The sequence below is a fragment of the Myotis davidii genome, unplaced genomic scaffold (assembly GCF_000327345.1).
Source record: "Myotis davidii unplaced genomic scaffold, ASM32734v1 scaffold77, whole genome shotgun sequence".
Lineage (NCBI taxonomy): Eukaryota > Metazoa > Chordata > Mammalia > Chiroptera > Vespertilionidae > Myotis > Myotis davidii.
Genome location: NW_006289713.1, coordinates 1,670,129 through 1,691,103, shown reverse-complemented (window position 1 = coordinate 1,691,103; position 20,975 = coordinate 1,670,129). Strand labels below are relative to the sequence as shown.

General features: G+C 45.7%; 1 protein-coding gene across 9 annotated transcripts in view; it reads left to right on the top strand.

The window, feature by feature from the left end:
* Window positions 1-20,975, top strand: part of SPG7 (spastic paraplegia 7 (pure and complicated autosomal recessive)) — a 43,491-nt gene that overhangs the window by 17,192 nt on the left and 5,324 nt on the right. For 4 of the 9 annotated variants that reach the window (XM_015562947.1, XM_015562946.1, XM_006762178.2 and 1 more), the window contains exons 7-14: window positions 742-867; window positions 1,179-1,341; window positions 1,912-2,085; window positions 11,572-11,696; window positions 12,643-12,745; window positions 14,109-14,219; window positions 17,104-17,219; window positions 19,484-19,640. In XM_015562947.1, the coding sequence (XP_015418433.1) occupies window positions 742-867; window positions 1,179-1,341; window positions 1,912-2,085; window positions 11,572-11,696; window positions 12,643-12,745; window positions 14,109-14,219; window positions 17,104-17,219; window positions 19,484-19,640 (1,075 nt within the window). Of the gene's footprint in view, window positions 1-741; window positions 868-1,178; window positions 1,342-1,911; window positions 2,086-11,571; window positions 11,697-12,642; window positions 12,746-14,108; window positions 14,220-17,103; window positions 17,220-19,440; window positions 19,641-20,975 lie in introns of all 9 variants that reach the window. The other 5 variants (XR_001513607.1, XR_001513606.1, XM_015562951.1 and 2 more) reach the window with 4 other exon arrangements.

Below are 20,975 nucleotides of genomic sequence, written 5' to 3'. Positions count from 1 at the left end.
GGGGCAGGCTGGGCTGAAGGAACCCCCAGCCATGCATGAATTTCATGCACTGGGCCTCTAGTATAAATATAAAGATCTATTTTCCTTGAGTACATGAACAATAATTAGCTAAATCTACAGTAGACATAAGTAAAAATAAAATATCTTATTTGATTGATTCTAATTTCTTCATATATATATATTTATCATATTTTAATAAACTTCATGCCCAAAATCATTTTTTCAACTCCTTTTTAAAAAATATATTTTTATGGATTTCAGAGAGGAAAGGAGAGGGAGAGAAAGAGATAGAAACATCAATGATGAGAGAGAATCATTGATCAGCTGCCTCCTGCATGCCCCACACTGGGATCGAGCCGGCAACCTGGGCATGTGTCCTGACTGGGAATGGAACTGTGACCTGGTTCACAGGTCGATGCTCAGCTACTGAGGCATGCCTGGCTGGGCTCGTTTTATTTTTTTAAGGCAAATTGCTAAATGCTAGAGAGCTTTCTTACAGTAAATGATGTAAAATAAACATTTCCCCTTGTATGTCTGAAATATGACCTTAACTGCCATCTATCTGCATGAGTGGAGAGGGTGTGGGCTGGTCCTTCTGGGTGGCAGGAGGAGGGTTCCATGAGATCCTCCAGAAATGGGGTGGTCGGGACGAAAGGGCGGCACAGGTGGAGCCAGCACTGAAGCACTCATCTTCTAGCTCTGGGAGTGCACAGCTCGCTGCCTTTTGTTCTTTCTACCCAGAATCAGCTAAGAATGGCTCGTTTCACAATTGTGGATGGCAAGACGGGGAAGGGAGTCAGCTTCAAGGATGTGGCAGGGATGCATGAAGCCAAACTGGAGGTCAAAGAGTTTGTGGATTATCTGAAGGTAAGCACAGGTTCTGAACAGGAGATGGTGAGAACTACATTGATCAGATGTGTGTGCTGCGTGGTGAGCTCTCCGTGCTGAGGTGGGGGACAACATGCACTATACAAGCTAAATGCAGTTTTGATCAGCAGAAGGGCTGGTAGCCGATCACTGATCGTACCCAGAGCCTCTGGGACACTGGCTTTTCCCAGAACCATGTGCACCATTGCTGATTCATGTCAACACATGAATTGACCTTCAAGGGATCAGTTTCTTGAAAATTACGTTAGAAAAATCTGTTGTTGGTGTCACATTATCTGCTGCTTTTCTAGAGCCCAGAGCGCTTCCTTCAACTTGGTGCCAAAGTTCCGAAGGGTGCACTTTTGCTTGGACCTCCTGGCTGTGGAAAGACCCTGCTGGCCAAGGCCGTGGCGACAGAGGCCCAGGTGCCCTTCTTGGCGATGGCTGGCCCAGAGTTCGTGGAGGTCATTGGAGGTAGGCATTGCTTGGGGGCTGCAAACAGGCTCGCCCGACTACTTGTTCATGATAGCCCTCCTTTCACACGTTCTCCCTTAAGTGACTGAATTAATGAGGAAATGGGGGGAATAGAGAAGGAAAAACGAAACCTGATTTATGGGAAACATTGTATTTATATATAGAATTGGGTGATGATGTTCTTTAAAGTTACTTCCGCTTGTGCTTCAGGAGGGTGAGCATCCTCTGCAGTGGTTCTCAACCTTCCTAATGCCACGACCCTTTAATACAGTTCCTCATGTTGTGGTGATCCCCAACCATAAAATTGTTTTCGTTGCTACTTCATAACTGTAATTTTGCTACTGTTATGAATCGTAATGTAAATATCTGATATGCTATATGTGTTTTCCCGATGGTCGCGACACACAGGTTGAGAACCACTGCTCTAGGGTGCCCTCCACTCGTTTTCTTTGCCTGAGTGGATGCTTGCTGAGATTCCACCGTCCTTGCTGAGCACCTTTGGCCCCTGACCCAAGAGTAGGGTTCATCTCCCACTACCTGTCCGCTTCCTGATCCTCTGTGTCCCTTCAGGCCTTGGCGCTGCCCGTGTGCGGAGCCTCTTCAAGGAGGCCCGTGCCCGGGCCCCCTGCATCGTCTACATTGACGAGATTGACGCCGTGGGCAAGAAGCGCTCCACCACCATGTCTGGCTTCTCCAACACAGAGGAGGAGCAGACCCTCAACCAGCTTCTAGTGGAAATGGATGGTGAGCACTCGCCTCCGCTGCTTCTGTGAGGGGAGAAGGGTTTCAACTCTTTCAAAATAGTCCTTTTCTAGGTGGATCATGCTGCTTATGTTTGTTATCCCAGAACCTTACACTTATGCTCATAGGCATTTTATTTTTCTCCAGTCGTTGGTCTCTACTGTTTCTCCACCTCAACACCTGTCACAGGTGATGGTGATCTCAGCACACAGAGAATCATTGTTTAGCAGATAAAAGCTAGAAGCAAGGTCAGCTTAAAAGCTATTCATCATCGTGCTGTCCTCAAGAGACAAAGCTTTTAATTTTAAAAAGTCAGGGGAATAGTAAAGAAAAAAAGAAAAGCAATTAGGATACAAGTGGCAGGTCAGGCCATGATGATGTTTTCAGCCTTGAATGACCTAAGTTGATTGTGCTGTTGTGTGTGTCTCTGTATACTGTCCTGGTTGAAGGGTGACCCAGATGGAGGGTGGAGCAGGACAACTTGGAAATTGATGTGTCTGTTGCACTGAGGGAGGTTCTTTTTTTGCCACCCTTGAAAATGACCTCTGGACTGGCTTCCACACAATTTCTTTTTCTTTCCTTTTTTTCTTTTCTTTTATTTTTTAATGTATTGTATTGATTTTTTATACAGGGGAGAGGAATAGAGAGTTAGAAACATCAATGAGATAGAAGCATCAATCAGCTGCCTCCTGCATACTCCCTACTGGGGATGTGCCCACAACCAAGGTACATGCCCTTGACTGGAATCGAACCTGGGACCCTTCAGTCCACAGGCTGATGCTTTATTCACTGGGCCAAACCAGTTATGCCCCCCCCCCCCTTTTTTTAAATGTACTTTATTCATTTTTTACAGAGAGACAGTTAGAAACATCAATCAGCTGCCTCCTGCACACTCCCCACGGGGGATGTGCCTGCAACCAAGGTACATGCCCCTGACCGGAATCGAACCTGGGATCCTCGAGTCTGCAGGCTGACGCTCTATCCACTGAGCCAAACCGGTTAGGGCCCTTTTTTTATTTTTTAATGGAAATGACCCAATAAAGGTGACATGTAATTGTTTTCTTTTGAGCTACTTTGGTAAGATATTCTTTTTGTGTTTGTGTGTATAGATATGATATGTTTATTTTTATTGTAGTGAAGAATGCATATAATATAAAATTTACCATTCTAACCATTTTTCTGTGTACAGGTCAGTGGCATTAAGTACATTCTAATTGTTGGTCAACCATCAACATTATCCATCTCCAGAACTTTCTCATCTTAAACTAAAACTCTGTCCCTGTTGCCAAAACCGGTTTGGCTCAGTGGATAGAGCGTTGGCCTGCGGACTGAGGGGTCCCGGGTTCGATTCCGGTCAAGGGCATGTACCTGGGTTGTGGGCACATCCCCAGTGGGGAATGTGCAGGAGGCGACTGATCGATGTTTCTCTCTCATCGATGTTTCTAGCTCTCTATCTCTCTCCCTTCCTCTCCGTAAAAAAAAAATCAATAAAATATATTTTAAAAAAATAAATAAATAAATAAAACTCTGTCCCTGTTAAACACTAACTCTCCATTCTCCTTTTCCAGTCCCTGGCACCCATCCTTCTACCTTCTGTCTGTGAATTCAACTATTCTAGGGACTTCATATAAATGGAATCATATAGTATTTATTCTGTTGTATCTGACTTATTTCACTGAGCAGAATTTCCTTCCTTTTAAAGACTGAATAATACTCCATTGTATAGATAGACTGCATTTTGTTTATCCATTCATCTGTTGATGGACACTTGTGGCAATTGTGAATAATGGGCATTCAAATATCTCTTCATGTCCTAGCTGTGTAAGATCCATTTTTAGCTTTTCTTTAATCAGAATTCTAGTTGTATTTTAGTTATTGTAGATGGGGGAGACACTTTTTTCTCAATGTATTTTTGGTTCTAAGAGAACTATTTATCTGTGTATTTATTTTCCCTTTTAAAATTTTCTTACCATTTGGGATGTATATCTGTTGTCTAGGATACAGATAGTTGAATTTGATTGTATGTGACTAAGGGCAAAACTTTTCTTTTAACCTCTCATTTTGAAGTAAAATAATCTCAGACTTATAAACGCATTGTAAAGCAGTCAGAAGAGTTCCTTTATAGCTTCCCCCAAGCTTTCGAAGGCTGACATGATGTTACCAGGCTGTAAGTGTCCATGGATATTCCTTTTCTGGTCCAGGATTTAGTGCGCCAACATAGCACATTTAGTTGTCCTGTTTCTTTGGTCTCTTCCAGCCTGGGTCTAGTTCTTTGTCTTTTTTTATGTGTGGCCAAGACACTTTTTAAAAATATATATATTTTATTGATTTCCTACAGAGAGGAAGGGAGAGGGATAGAGAGTTAGAAACATCGATGAGAGAGAAACATCGATCAGCTGCCTCCTGCACACTCCCTACTGGGTATGTGCCTGCAACCAAGGTACATGCCCTTGACCGGAATCGAACCTGGGACCCTTGAGTCTGCAGGCCGATGCTCTATCCCAGCCGTGGACAAACTATGGCCCGCGGGCCGGATCCGACCCGTTTGAAATGAATAAAACTAAAAAAAAAAAAAAAAAAGACCGTACCCTTTTAGGTAATGATGTTTCCTTTGAATTTATATTAGTTCACACAAACACTCCATCCATGCTTTTGTTCCGGCCCTCCGGTCCAGTTTAAGAACCCATTGTGGCCCTTGAGTCAAAAAGTTTGCCTACCCCCTGCAGTCTATCCACTGAGGCAAACCAGTTAGGGCTCGTTATTTTTTAAAAAATATTTTTATTTATTTCAGAGAGCAAGGGAGAAATAGAGAGAGAGAGAAATATCAATGATGAGAGAGAATCATTGATTGGCTGCCTCTTGCTACTGGGGATAGAGTCCGCAACCCGGGCATGTGCCCTTGACCTGCATCAAACCCGGGACTCTTCAGTCTGCAGGCCGATGCTCTATCCACTGAGCCAACCAGCTAGGGCTGGTTGTCTCTTTAAAAGAATTAATAATCTTTGTGATACTGAGTGGACAAAGATGATTAGTTGGCTGTCCAAACCCAATTTGTCACCATGTCGCACTGCCCTGCTGAATGCAGTGATGTCCATGTGTGTCAGATGGCTGTCCAAGCCTTGGACCCCAGGTATGCTCACGGACTGTGGAAGGATGCTGTGGGCTTCACACCGGTCCTCTCCTCTGAGCCATGGTTTTCTGAGGTTACAATGATGTTAAAGTTCATGACCTCACTTGTGGTTCTGCACACTTCTGAGTGTGACATTTTCATTCCTGGTGATGATGCAGGGACTCCCACTGGCTCTCACTGTGACTGAGCACTCTGGGTCATGGGAAGCACTGCACATCTGTGTCTTTCTGCTTATATTGCTTTTTGCAATGAAGACAGAGACCACCTTTTTGGGCAGGCTTGAGCCCACCAGGAAGCATTTACCAGATGGCGTCTTCCTTTGAGCTGAACCTCTCTGTGCTGCCATGAAAAGAGCTGCTTCCGCCCCTGGATTTGCTCATGCCCAGCATCCCTGACTGAAGTCCTCTTGTTGGGCTAGGCCAGTAGCAAACAAGCCCCTGTGTGCACAGACACAACTGAGCATTCTCAGCTCTTCAGCTGTTTCTGAAGAGACTTTGTTACTCCTTTCTATTCATTGAAGTACAGAGTGTGGAGCAGATGCTATGCCGGTAGTGGGAAAAGCTCACTGAGGAAGAGAAGTCTTCATCTCGTGGGTCAGGCACAGTACACCCTGCAGGACTGCCAGACTTATGTGGGAATGGCAACTGCATCTAAGAGCAGTGGGTCCAGCTGAGCGAATTGTAGGCTGTCACTGCTTTTATAGTTGCTTATTTTTTAATATATTTTTATTTATTTCAGAGAGGAAGGGGGAGGGAGAGAGAAATAGAAACATCAATGATGAGAGAAAATCATTGGTCGGCTGCCTCCTACATGCCCCCTACTGGGGATCAAACCTACAACCCAAGCATGTGCCCTTGACCGTAATTGAACCTGGAACCCTTCAGTCCGCAGTCCCATGCTCTATCCACTGGGCCAAACCAGTTAGGGCTCACCTCTTTATAGTTTGATTGGCAGAAAGAAGGCTTTGCACTGAGTGCCCTCTGCACTAGCTGTGTTTGTCCGAACTCTGTATTAGAAAGTGTGGGAGAACATAAACTCTGATTCTGCTTGGAGTCATTGGAAAACCCCAGTTACTGTGCATATGGCCTTTCCATTTTTTTTTTGTTTTGTTTTTATTAATCCTCACCCGAGGATGTTTTTTCCACTGATTTTTAAAGAGAGAGGGAGGGAGGGGGAGAGAGAAACATCTATGTGAGAGAGACATATTGATTGGTTGAGTCCTGCAAGAACCCCAACCAGGGCCCGGAATCAAACCTACCGCCCAGATACGTGTCCCTCCTCCCCCTCTTATTTTATGTTTTTATTGGTTTTGACTGGTGGTGGGGTGAGGGGGGCGGGAGAGGGAGAGAGAGATAGAAACATCAACGAGAGAGAAACATCATCGATCGACTGCCTCCTATACACCCCCCACTTAGGACTGAGCCCACAACCTGGGCATGTGCCCTGACCAGGAATCGAACTGGTGACCTCTTGGTTCATAGGTCGATGCTCAACCACTGAGCCACGCCAGCCAGGGCTCGCCTTCTCCATCTTAACATAGGGCTCCTTTTGCATTAATACTTGTATAAGTTGTGAAGTTTGGGTCCTGGTTTATTTTCTGCTCATGGGTGTCTGGCTGCTCCAGCACTCTTTAAAACACTGCTTCCTCCACTGACTTGCTTTTGCACCTTCATCAGAGCTCAGCTGGCATATTTAGGAATGTCTGTTCCTGGGCATACTGGTCTGCATTGGTCTCTAAGTCTAAATCTGTGCTATCCCACAACATACAGCCTTCTTCACTGAGCTGCCCAGATGGAGGAGTCCTCCCACTTTGCTCTTGTCCAACAGCGTTGAAGTGCTTCTCCTTTCTTTGCCTTTTCCTATAACTTTTAGAATAAGCTTGCCCTTATCTACCAAGTATTCATGCTGAGATTTTGATAGGAATACTCACCTAATAGGATAGTTAGAGTAAAAAATGATGGCAACACCAGGTGCTTGTGAAGATGTGAAGGAATTGCATCTTCTACACTGCCTGTGGGAATGTGAAATATGTATCCTCTCTGGGCAATAGTTTCTAAAAAAATTAAACATAGACTTACCATAGGACACACCCTTGGTTGCTCTTGCTAGAGAAAAGTTTACACAAAACACCTGTGCAGCAATGTTCACATTTTTGTAATAGCTGAAAACTGAAAACAACTCAGTGGGTGCATAGTTAAACTCTGCTATGTCCTTATCATGGTTTCCATGCGGCAATCAAAAGAAACAAACTGGCCCTGTCCGGGTGGCTCAGTTGGTTGGAGCATCGTCCTGCTCACCAAAACGTTTCGGGTTGTTGTTGTTGTTGAAATATATTTTTATTGCCCTAGCCAGTTCGGCCTGTGGACTAAAGGGTCCTGGATTCGATTCTAGTCAAGGGCATATACCTCAGTTGCAGACTCCTTCCCGGCCCAAGCCCTGGTCAGGTCTCATGCAGGAGGCAACTAATCGATGTTTCTCTCACATCGATGTTTCTATCTTTCTCCTCTCTCTTCCACTCTCCCTAAAAACAAATGGAAATAATATCCTCGGATGAGGATTAACCAAAAAATATATATATTATTTTATTGGTTTCAGAAAGGAAAGGAGAGAGAGAGAGATAGAAACATCAATGATGAGAAAGAATCATTGATCGGCTGCCTCCTGTATGCTCCACACTGGGGATTGAGCCTGCAACCTGGGCATGTGCCCTGACCAGGATTCAAACTGTGACCTTCTAGTTCATAGGTCGATGCTCAACCACTGATCCAAGCTGGATGGGCAAGGTTTCAGGATTGATTCTCGGTCAGGGCACATACATAGGCAGTGGTTCGATCCCTGTTTGGGGCATGTATGGGAGGCAACCAATCCATGTATCTCTATCATATCGATGTTTTGATGTTTTTTCCTCTCTCTCTCTCTCTCTTCCTTCCTCTCTTCAAAAAAAAAAAAAAGAATTACAAAAAAAACCTAACTGTCCTTATACAAAGCTGCTTGGATGGATCTCAAGGAAAGTATGCTGAATGAAAAAAGCCAGCCTCTAAATGATACATATTATAGGGTTCAATTTATATGAGAATGTCAAAATGACAAAATTCTAAAGAAGGTGGAGAATAGATTAGTGGTTACTAGGGGTCAGAAGGGTGGGAGGCACTAACCGGTTTGGCTCAGTGGATAGAGCATCGGCCTGCGGACTGGGGGGTCCCGGGTTCGATTCCGGTCAAGGGCATGTGCCTTGGCTGCGGGCACATCCCCAGTGGGGGGTGTGCAGGGGGCGGCTGTTCGATGTTTCTCACTCGTCGATGTTTCTGACTCTGTCGCTCTCCCTTCCTCTCTGTAAAAAAATCAATAAAGTATATAAAAAAAAAGAAGGGTGGGAGATGAGGGGGTGTGACTGTAAAGGAAGATCTTCATGATGGTGGAATCTATCTGAGTCAAGGTAGAGGTTATAGGAATCTCGTATGATAATATTGCAGAGAATGAGGTGCACACAGAGAAACAAATGCATATACGACAGTTGATGCTGAATAAGGCCTGTGGACTGTGCAATGTGGGTTTCCTGGTTTTGACATTGTTAGGTAGTTACTCAACAGGCCACCAGGAAACTGGGGTGGAGGACTTCTCTACACTATTTTTGCAATTTGCTGTGTATCTACAACTATGTCAAAATATAAAGTTTCTTTTTTAAAAAAAAAAAAATATTTTAGAGAGGAAGGTGGGGGAGAGAGAGAGTGAGAGAGATTTGTTGTTTCACTTATTTATGCATTCATTGGTTGGTTCTTGTATGTGCCCAGACTGGGGACTGAACCTGCAATGTTGGCATATCAGGATGACGCTCTAACCAACTGAGCTACCCGGCCAGGGTCATCATAATATAAAGTTTCAAAAATGGAACCCTAGGAGATCTGCACCCTGAGGTCTATATGACCAGGCCCAGGACTGAGAGGTCCGCTATACAGAGAGGTCAAGGTAACTTGTGATGACAGAGCTTTATTTATTTATATATGTAAGTATGTTTTTATTGATTTTCAGAGAGAGGATGGGAGAGGGAGAGCGAGAGCGAGATAGAAACATCAATGATGAGAGAATCATCAATCAGCTCCTTCCTGCACGGCCCCTACTTGGGATTGAGCCCATAACCCATGCATGTGCCCTGACCGGGAATCGAACCATAACCTCCTGCCTCAACCACCGAGCCACACCTTCTGGGTGATGGCAGAGCTTTGAGTGTCACTACTTCCATTTTTGCTTGGAGCTCACTGACATGGCGTCCACCCTTGCCTTGTATTGTTTTTCTTCTACAGCCACTCTTCCTGCTGTTTTTCAACACTTTTTTCCTGTGTGTGTAACTTCAGATTTCTGTATTTACAACCTTGACCTGTGGAAGGAAGACATTTCAGAAATATGAGTGGTGAGCCCTCGCAGGTCTTCCCAACTAGCACTCTGGAATGAGTTGCTTAGGGTCCCCCTGGCACCGAGGAGTCTCTCGGGGAGTGAAGCTGCATCTGGCCAGATTGCCCCCTCCTGTCGCTTCTCGTTTTCCATGTCAGTGTTCCACTTTTCCTTAAATGGGAGTGAGAGCAAATGGAGCAGAGAAGTTGACTTGTCACATTTTTGGGTAGTGCTTGCTCTTTTTTTATATATATATATGTTTTTATTGATTTCAGAGAGAGATAGAAACATCAATGATGAGAGAGAATCATTTATTGGCTGCTTCCTGCACATCCCCTAATGGGGATGTAGCCCACAACCTGGGCATGTGCCCATGACCGAAATCAAACCCAGGACCCTTCAGTCCACAGGCAGATGCTCTATCCACTGAGCCAAACCAGGTAGGGCTTGCTCTTGTTTCTAAATTTGTTTCACAAGTCAGAGTGATTTAAAGACATCACCTTTGCCTCAGTGAAGTGTATACCTTTTGCATTCTCCACTCTTGGCACATGAACAGGACTGGACTCATCGTGGCTTCCTGGCTTACCGCACTCCACAGTGCAGATGAGAGTGATGTCGCATATCTGTGAGATGTTTCTTTGAAGTTGTGGAGTGATTTTCTTAAGATGGCATGTGGTTTGGGCTGTCCTGGTAGCCGCTTTTCAGAGCCATGGGTGTCGGCTCCTCAGGTGGCCACCTTCCCTGAGCTGGTGCATTTGGCTGGGTCCCTCACATTGTCATGGGATCCTGGAGTGGAGGTATCTTCCTTGAGGCGGCAGTGCCTGACATGCTCTCAGGGTTTAATTCTGCGATATATCTTCTGAATTTTACTTTTGTTTAAAGACTTTATGGTGGTTTAAAATTGTATTTGTTCATGTCAATTTATTAGAGTTTTTTCAAGTTAGGAAAAGTTAGGTCATGGCATCTTTATTTTTTAAACTTTATATTATGAACTTTTCAAACATCCACAAAAGCAGAAGTGTGCAGTGAGCCCCCATGTCTCAGGTCATCTTCAGTATTGTCTGTGCTTGTCCAGCCCTAGTCCATGCACCCCTCCCTCTCTTTTTCTTCTTCCCAGAGTGTTATTTTTTAAAACATATTTGTATTGGTTTCAGAGAGGAAGGGAGAAATAGGAACATCAATGATGAGAGAGAATCACTGATTGCCTGCCTCCTGCACACCTTACACTGGGGATTGTGCCTGCAACCCAAGCGTGTGCCCTGACCAGAATCAAACCGTGACCTCCTGGTTCATAGGTCTACACTCAACCACTAAGCCATTCCAAGGGGGCCCCAGTGTGTTATTTTAAAGTCAACCCAAAGTTCTGAACCTTAAATGCTCTGAATGTATTTCTCTACATTCAGAGAAATATATGACTCAAAAATAAGTTATACCATCCAATGAGGTTCAGAGTCCTCTGTTGCTTCATAAATATGTTTTTGCAGTTGTAGATCTGGGCCACTCATTGGGATGGTTTCTAGACTTGCTTTTAAATTCTCATGTGAGAAAAGTGGGGCAGAAAACCCAGACCCTCAGACCAAGTGTTAGAGGTAGAATATTCCGGAATTCTCTGTGGTGGTCACTTTGGCTCAAGGAAATGCAGTGATGAAGCATAAGAGGAGGACCCTTGCTCCCAGGGTCCACCCTGTTAGCAGTTCCCTCCATGGATGTTTTGTGAACCTACAGGATGGCTGTGGACAATGGAGCCCAGGTTCCCATCTGCGGTTCTGCCTCTGGGGAAATAAATCCAGCAAGTTCTTGCTCTTGTGATGATTTTGGTAGAAAGCTCGCGGGGAAGGATCAATCCTGGGTCGGTGCTTGTAGACCTCTCTCGTGGAACCTGGCAGGAAATCTGTCCTGTGTCTAGGACCCCAGGGGGAAGGCCACAGTGTTGGGAACCCCTACCATAAAGGCCACTGTCTGTCTCTCAGGAATGGGCACCACTGACCATGTCATCGTCCTGGCATCTACCAACCGAGCTGACATTTTGGACAACGCTCTGCTGAGACCAGGCCGACTGGACCGACACGTCTTCATCGACCTCCCCACACTGCAGGTCAGTGGGGCCTGAGGCTGCCCTCCTTGGCCAGATGCAGATGCTTATTCCCTCCCGTGCTTGTCTCTCCAGATTTTCTTTGGCTCACCACTCTTCTCATGGTTTTGCAGCTTTTATTTATTTATTTATTTTTTACCCACATTGTTTTTCCCTTTATCCTTAAGTATCTGGGGTTGAATCGACATGTTTCAGTTGAGTTTTGTAGCATGTTTTTTGGAGAGCCTCAGAATTCTCATCCTGACCAGCTCAAGTCCTTGATGCCATATGGTTGTGGAACATGAGCTCTGCAGCTGCCCTGAAAGCACGTTGGGAAGGGGTGGGAGATCTGTACCTCTTGGCCCCACCAACCGCCATATCAGGCTTCTGGTTGGATGTCCACCTCTGTGTGGCCAGGCAGGCCTTTGTGGTGGCCGCCGAGGGAGCAGGAATCCAGCATGCAGTGATAAAAGGGTCACATGTGTGGTGGAGACCGCCATGGGTAGGGACAAGGTTTGGAGGGTGAACCTAACAATAGGTTAGTTGGTTACTGTCTCTGTGGGTACACACATGGGGGCAACAGGGGTGTGGCTTATGGCACACCCAGTGCTCACTCTGAGTTCTCTTCTCAAACTGCTCCTCAGTCTAAGAAGCGGAGTGAGGCTGCCCTCTGCCAGCTTCTGGAGGAGTGGCTGTCCATCTTCCTGACCGGAGGAAACATTTACATAGTTTCACATGTGCATGAATCAAAGGCTCCACAAAATAACTTATTTTGATGCGTTTTATATTCTATTCTGTTTCCTTATTTTTCCTTTTCATTTTGTAAGGCTGCTTGCAGCTCTAAATTGGTTTCACAAACTATGGTTGTGATTAATAATGAAGAAACTCCGGAGAGTGCCTCCCTAGTGGCTCCTATCTGTGTGGCAGACGTGCTGACCCACACTTGTGTCCTTCTCCCTGTCTTTGGTAGGAACGGCGGGAGATTTTTGAGCAGCATCTGAAGAGCCTGAAGCTGACGCAGGCCAGCAGCTTTTACTCCCAGCGTCTGGCAGAGCTCACGCCAGGGTTCAGCGGTATGGGAGCCAGTTCTTATTGGTCCTGAGGGCAGAGGGCAGGTGGTCTTTCCTGCATGCGAGTGCAGGCTTGCCCCGGGTACCCTCCATTCTCTTCTCTGGCCAGCACAGCATGGTTGAGAGTGAGGTTGTGCACACAGAGCAGGCAGGAGATAGAAGAATGGCACAACATTTACTTCTCCTCCCCAAGTGGTGGAAAACCCAATAGTGGTCCTGTTGCCTGCATTTAGACGGCCCCATGTGTGTGTCCCCACTATGGGCAGTCCTAGAAGTTCTGCCTTTAGGGCCCCCCACACAGGCTGTTCAGTTCCTGTCCAGTTCAGATCGTGAGATTCCGCTGCTCCCACCGGCTGCTGCCATGGCTAGGCCTTGTCACTGCTCTCCCTCACCGTCTCGGTTTTAATTGTAGACACAGATATCACAAATCAAGAATTTTGGGGGAACATTTTGCTTCCCAGCATTTGTCATCAGTTTGGCTCAATTAAACTCATAAAATTAAATTTAAAAGGATCTTTTTTCTATAAGGCTCTCATTTTAAAGGGTAATGTACTTTTTTCTTTTGAATTTCTTAACTAGAATCTTTCAGATACTAGAGAGCCTTTAATTATTTTTTTTTAAGGCAGGAAGCCCCATTAGTTATTTTGTTCATTTGTTTTTTAATTGATTTTGGAGAGAGAGGAAGGGAGCAGGAGAGGTAGAAACATCCACCAGCTGTCTCCTGCATGTCCCCTACTGGGGATTAAGCTCACAACCCCAGCATATGCCCTGACTGGGATCGAACCAGTGACCTTTTGGTACATGGGATGATAAGCCACACCAGCAGGGCTGTTTGTTTTTAATCTTCATCCAAAGATATGTTTTTATTAATTTTCAAAGAGAGAGGAAGGGGGAGAGACAGAGAAACATCTATGTAAGAGAGAAATAGCCATCAGTTGCCTCCAGTATGCTCCCTGGACCAGGGATTGAACCCACAATGTTGGTATGTGTCCTGACCGGGAAACAAACCTGCAGCCTTTTTCATGTACAGGCCGAAGCTCCAACCCACTGAGCACCTAGCCAAGGCTAATTTTTTATCCATCAGTGCACATATGAATTATTAGGTGGAATAAAACACCAGATGGTACATGGAAGAATGCTGATAGCAGTTGTGTAGTAAAGCAGTGGAGAAGGCAGAAAGACTGAAAGAGGATGTGAAGAGGTGGTTCTTTGGGTCCAGTAGAGCTGGAGCACTGGCTCACAGCCCTTATCATGCCTTATCCCTTGACCCTTTATCATTTATTTGTGCAAGTCTCCTTTCCTTTCCTCCTCTCCATCCCTGAGGGAGCAGAACCAATACTCCCGCCATCCCCTGTTTTGTTGACAGGTGCTGACATCGCCAACATCTGTAATGAGGCTGCTCTGCACGCTGCACGAGAAGGGCACACATCTGTTCACACGTTTAACTTTGAGTATGCTGTGGAGCGTGTCATTGCAGGTATGAGGCACAAATGCCAAAAGTTAACTCAGGGAGGGTGGGGTGGAGGGAATAGGTCAAGCTTAGATGTCACATGGTGGACCTTATCAGCAAGGAATTATTGGACAAGAGGAAAATACATAAAGTATTTGTATTTTTTAAAATTCAGGGCTTGACACTATGACTTAAAATACTGCAAATTTGCAAAACAGCAGACACTCTTCAAATCTATATATATAAAAGCCTAAGCGACTATCCAACCATTTGACCATTTGCCCAATAGCTATGATGCACAATGACCATCAGGGGGCACATACTCTGACTAGTAGAGGAGGGAGCCCGATTCCTTGCAGAATCGGCAATGGGTTAGGTTGCTGCTGGGGCACTCTTGGCCCCAAATCTGCTTCACCTGCACCCTGGACCCAGAGGAGGGAAGAGGGAGCCTGATTCCTCACGGAATCGGCCGTGGTTTTAGTTGCTGCTGGGAGGAGGGCGGGAAGAGATTAACCAAAGATCTTATATGCATACTAGAGGCCTGGTGCCCGGATTCGTGCACTGGTGGGTTCCCTCAGCCTGCCTCCGGGGATTGCATCCAAACTGGCTCTCCAACGTCCCCCGAGGGGTCCCGGATTGTGAGAGGGTGCAGGCCAGACTGAGGGACCCCACCGGTGCACGAATCTATGCACCGAGCCTCTAGTAGAAGTATAAAAGGATCTTGCAAACCCAAATGTGAGTGGGGCTCAGACCGCTAGCTATCATGTGGTGCCTGAGAGCCAACTGCAAATGGACATGCCACTGTGCATGTCGTCAGGGGTCTGCACTGCTGCTGCCCAAGGACAGAGGGAATGAATATCTGCTGAGGGCTGTGCTCTGCTGGTCAACTCTGTCTCTGCTACCCCTGTGCTCTGCTGGTTAACTCTGTCTCTGCTACTCCTGTGCTCTGCTTGGGACATGAATGGGAGAGGTGTTTGGGTAGTGAGAGGCTGAGGTGTTTCTGTCAATGCTTAACCATTGCTGCTCAAAGTGGGATCTGTGGACTTCTATGAGGAGAGTAGGACTGAAAATGAGAGAAAGCATCTAGAACAGGGGTCCTCAAACTACGACCCGCAGGCCACATGCAAATACAAATATTGTATTTGTTCCCGTTTTGTTCTTTTTACTTCAAAATAAGATATGTGCAGTGTGCATAGGAATTTGTTCATAGTTTTTTCTTAAACTATAGTCTGGCCCTCCAACGGTCTGAGGGACAGTGAACTGGCCCTCTGTTTAAAAAGTTTGAGGACCCCTGATCTCGAAGCTTTCATAACTTCATGTGGCAACATCCAGACATGAGTAAATACATCTTGTCCTTGAACAGGTTTGAGAACAGAAGTACTAGTCCAAGACACTGAGAATTTGAAAAAGGGAAGCTGGTCCTTCCTACAGATGTTTAAGAAGCACAGGCTCTGCATGTAGGTAGTGAGCTCTCTGTCGTAGCTGTCCCTACAAGAAGCGTGTTCCCATCACCCTTGGTTTGAGTTAAAATCTAGGACAAATGCCACCAGGTTCTCAGGCTGCAGCTTAGGAAAGAAGCAAACTTGTGTGAATAGAGGGTACTATAGTTGCTGTTTCTTACTCTAAATTTTGGTTTTGTATAAGCCATTTATTTTTACATGGAAATTGATAAACTTATAGTAATACTAGAGGCCCATTGCACAAAAATTATGCACTGATGGGGGAGGGTCCCTTGGCCCCGCCTGAGCCCTCGCAGTTCAGAACCCCTCACTCCTTACTGCCCGCCTGCTCGCTGCTTGCTGCTCCTTACCTCCCGGCTCAGTGCTCCTTAGTACTGCCATGGAGGCAGTCGAGGCTCCCGCCACCGCCACTGCGCTCGCCAGCTGTGAGCCCGGCTCCTGAATTGAGCATCTGTCCCCTGGTGGTCAGTGTGCATCATAGTGACCAGTCGTTCCACAGTTTGGTCAATATGCATATTAGGCTTTTATTATATAGGATTATCAAAGCAGGAAAGACCAAAGAAAATACTAATAGAATACTGTCCCCCACATCCTCCCTCCCCTGTATGCAGTGCTTAGAACAAGAAGAGCTCTCTTGTCCTTACTTTGGTGTGGACTGCCTGAGCTGGAACACATTTTTTTTTTTCCTTTTTTTATTATTATTAAGGTATTACAAATGTGTCCTCAGCCTGAGCTGGAACACATTTGTGTTGAGGTAAAGCCCATCTTGTGGGGCTGTGATATCATGTTTAGAGGCTCATATAATCAGCTCTGGTTGAAATGATTCGTCTGCCACAGCCAGTGCATCTTAGAAAGAATTTACAGCCTTATGGTAAATGTGGAGGATGATCCTAGTAGCATGATATAATATAAATACCCTGAACCTAGAGCTTGCATAAAATAGAAACTTAAGGATGTTTGGAAAACTTGGGACAGTGAATGAAATCTTAGCAATAATTTGAACAGGTGAAATGTAAGGTAAAGTTACCAAGACAGGAGGTAGTCAACTACTAAGGGTGAAAGAACTATAGAATCACAGGCTGCAGTTATCCCTGCTAGCTCTGGGAGAAAAGCCAACAAACCTAGAATTTGGAGTGGATCCCATACTAATTCTGTCAGCCCTGCAGCCCCACCCAGGAAGCCTGCAGGAGCTGTTTGAATTATTCCAACATTTATGGAAGTGAGAACAAACATGCCCCCCTCCAACACCTCTCATACCTAATGAGTTTCCCTTTCAATTGGAGTAATAGTTGTGGATGGGGTCAGCTTGGGGCAGAAACACAGAAGGTGACCATCCCATGAGGATCCCACAACAACATGGTAAACAACTTGTAAGGCCGAGCAAGGAAGGTTTCTGCATGCTTACACAGGATTATCCGTGGGCCTAAACTCAGTCCTGGGCATTCTTTCAGGGACGGCCAAAAAGAGCAAGATCCTCTCAAAGGAAGAGCAGAAGGTTGTTGCATTTCATGAGTCAGGCCATGCTTTGGTTGGCTGGCTGCTGGAGCACACTGAGGCTGTGATGAAGGTAGGGTGTCGGAGAGTGGGAGCCAGGGAGGGTCTGGGGTCGTGGAGGCTGGGCACCCAACTGGCCCTTGAACAAAGCTGACTTTGGGAGCACCACTTGTTTGTGCTTGGTGAAGAGAAAGCACAGCCTGAGGTTGACCTGGGTGGGAACAAGTGGAAGGTGACTATGCAGGACCCTTCACCTTGGAATCATAGGGTAGGAAGAGGTCTGACCTCTAAACCAGTTGGGTCCAGTTATGGGCATGACCATTTGAAATCCACATGACTATTTGGGGCCTTGCTTTCCATCTATAGTCACTCTTGGAAATAAGAACCGTCAGGTTTACTATCAGCTCTAACATATGTGGATGTAATGATTCTGAATTGTAAAAAGAAGTGAGTTGAGTACACTTTTTTAAAAACACTATTCTTCTAGACATTTGTGAGTTAGAAGAAAATTTGACAGTTCTCCCAAAATGTGTCGATTTGTGACCTTGAATGACCATTAAGGAAAATGTAAATGTTTGGGATGCAGGTGCCCAGTCTGTAAAGAGGAGGGCATGGATGTAATTATACCCTCCACCAAAACAAGTGGAGTCACTGGGAGCCTGCACAGCTGGTTTGGTTCCACCAGCAAGGAAAAAGCTACATTGCAGTTCGCTAAGATCCAAACACGGGAACAATGTAGCAATTGCCAGCCTGGTATGTGAGTGATTAATGTTGGACAATCAGTGATGTTAATTGTAGCAGTGTAGATTGTTTTTTTGTTTTATTATTTTTTATTGATGTGAGAGAGAAACACTGATTTGTTGTTCCACTTATTTATGCATTCATTGGTTGCTTTTTTTAAAAATTGATTTCAGAGAGGAAGAGAGAGAGAGAAATAGAAACATCAGTGATAAGAGAGAATCATTGATTAGCTACCTCCTGCACACCCCACACTGGGGATCGAGCCCACAACCTGGGCATGTGCCCTGACAGGGAATCGAACCGTGACCTCCTGGTTCATAGGTCAATCCCTGAGCCATGCCTGGCAGGCGTGGTGATTGCTCCTTGTATGTGCCCTGACTGGGGATCGAACCTGCAATCTTGACGTATTGGGACGATGCTCTAAGCAACTGAGGTACCCAGCCGGGGCCACAAAGTAGATTGTTAGTCTGGGAATGTTTGATTATGTCCTTCTGACCAGGCCAGTTCCTTTCATATGCTCATTGGAGGGCTGAGTCTAGTGTTTTGTGACAGAGATAAGTGAATGCAACAGTCACTGAAGTAGGTGATTGGGGCTGGGACAGTTACCTATAGTGTGATATTTATGGGACACTAAAATATTCAGTAATCAAGTTAAATATTTTAAGCCTGGCTGGCGTGGCTCAGTGGTTGAGCATCGACATGGACCAGGAGGACATGGTTCTACTCCCGGTCAGGGCACATGCTGGGGTTGCAGGCTCAATCCCCAGTGTGGGGCATGCAGAAGGCAGCCCATCAGTGATTCTTTCTCACCTTTGATGTTTTATCTCATAAATATTTTAATGCAATATCAACAAAATAAATATTAATGCAGAAAGATTCACAATGATGCAAATATCACTAAAATGAACTCTTCTCAGAATTTTTGCTTTATCAGATGGCTGAAAGACATAAACTAGTCATAATGAGAAAAACTCCCTCGAGAGCTCATACTTTGCTTGGGAAAGATAAGTTCTGATTGCTGTTTGGTTGTTATTTCCAGCCTTTTTAATTGTAGTTTAATTTAGTGTTGGATTTTAAGTTTCCCCTTTCAATTTTCCGGCTACTGTGAGGTGGTTTTCTTGCTGCGGTAACCCTCAGAAATGACACCTGCAACCCAAGTCTCTCCTTGTTGCTCAGGAGCAGGCCTTGTCCTGCTGGAGCTGTACACACACCTGGTGTTGGCCAGTGAGGAGGCTAAGGCAAGGTTACTTTCCTTGTCTCCCACATAACCTCTTGGTCAGAGGGCCATGGTACGGGGGTGGGGTGGGGGGGGGGAGGTTCCTTGGTGGCCTTGGTCCCTGCACTTCCTGGTTGCTTCACCCAAGAGCTCCTGTCTTGGTGGTTCTTTACTTTATATATACCTAGTAACGTACAAGGAGACACACCCACAATGTGTGGGTCCGTTCTCTTTAATGATACTAGCTTTTTATAAAAATGGGCATAGTGCAGATTTGCTTAACAGCTTTGACACCCTCTGATTAAAGATCTCATATTTCTCACCTTCATATTTAAAGCCCACATCCTGCCTGCTAACTCAGGCCACCTGACGTTCTGCAGGTCTCCATTGCACCTCGGACAAACGCTGCACTGGGCTTTGCTCAGATGCTCCCAAGAGATCAGCACCTCTTCACCAAGGAGCAGCTGTTTGAGAGGATGTGCATGGCCCTCGGTGGTCGCGTGTCGGAGGCCATCTCCTTCAATAAGGTCACTACTGGTGAGGAGTTGGCCCTGCAGGGTCTCGAGTTCTTACTGTGCTTTTACATCCATTATCCCTCTGCATGGGGGGCGGGATAGGGGAAGTATATCTGATGAAAGGATTTGAATAGTAGGTTGCAAATATCCTTTAAATCTCGTTAAGTGTGTTTTTAAAACAATTTTTTTAAAAAATATATTTTTATTGATTTCCGAGAGGAAGGGAGAGAGAAAAACATCAATGATGAGAGAGAACCATTGATCGGCTGCATCCTGCACACCCCACACTGGGGATCGAGCCCCCATCCTAGGCATGTGCCCTGACTGGGAATCGAACCATGACCCCTTGGTTCATAGGTTGACACTCAACCAATGAGTCACACCGGCTGTGTTCATTAAGTGTTTTTTAAAGATGAGCTATGGTGAAAGGAGATTTGAAACTAAGCAAGACTTTTAAAATAATTTATTTGTTACAAAAACTTTTACATACATGTAGACTATAAATGCATTTAATTGGCTAATTATTGGTAATTCAAGCAACTTTACTGTTCTCAAGCTGTTATTTCACCAGGGTGGCTAGAGAGCAGGCAGCAGACTTTCCCTGCTTGATCCCCGGCATTGGGGTTCAGTGTTGACAAGTGTGCCCTGGGTACACCTGAACTTGTGCTCAAGAATTGCTGGTGAAGCAAATGCAAATATGCAACCCACATAGTTTTTTACTTTATTTGGGGGGGAGGGGGGGCAGGCAGAGAGAGAGAGACATTAATTTATTGTTCTACTTATTTATACATTGCATTCCTTTTTTTTTTTTAACCATAAAAGAAAAAATTTATAAAGTGGATTTCAACAAAATTAAAAACGTTTGCACTTTGAGCCCTGGCCGGTGGTGCTCAGTGGGTTGGGGCATCGTCCCATGCACCAAAAGTTTGCAGGTTCGGTCAGGGCACATGCCAGGATTGCGGGGCCAAAGTAGGGGATGTGCAGGTGGCTGCTGATAGATGTTTCGCTCTCACATCAATGTTTCTCTCTTTGCCTCTCCCTTCCTCTCTCTGTTGACCTCTCCAAGACAACTTGATCCAACTTCCTTCTTGAAAACTCCCTCTTTGCTGGGGGTAGGTGATCGCCGGGCCAGGACCAAAGCCATCTAGGCACTGCTGGGTTGTTCTGGGCAGGGCATTCTAGTCCCGAGTGTGAGGGGCGGGAGGGTGACGGAGCCAGAATGGGGAAAGGAGTGCGGGGTTGGGGAGAGGGGACGGGGAGGAGGAGGAGGAGGAGGCCGCAGGAAGGGCCGCAGGCTCTGCACCCACCGCTGGCCTCTCGCAGGCTAACGCACCGAACGGGCGGCTGGCGGCGGGGC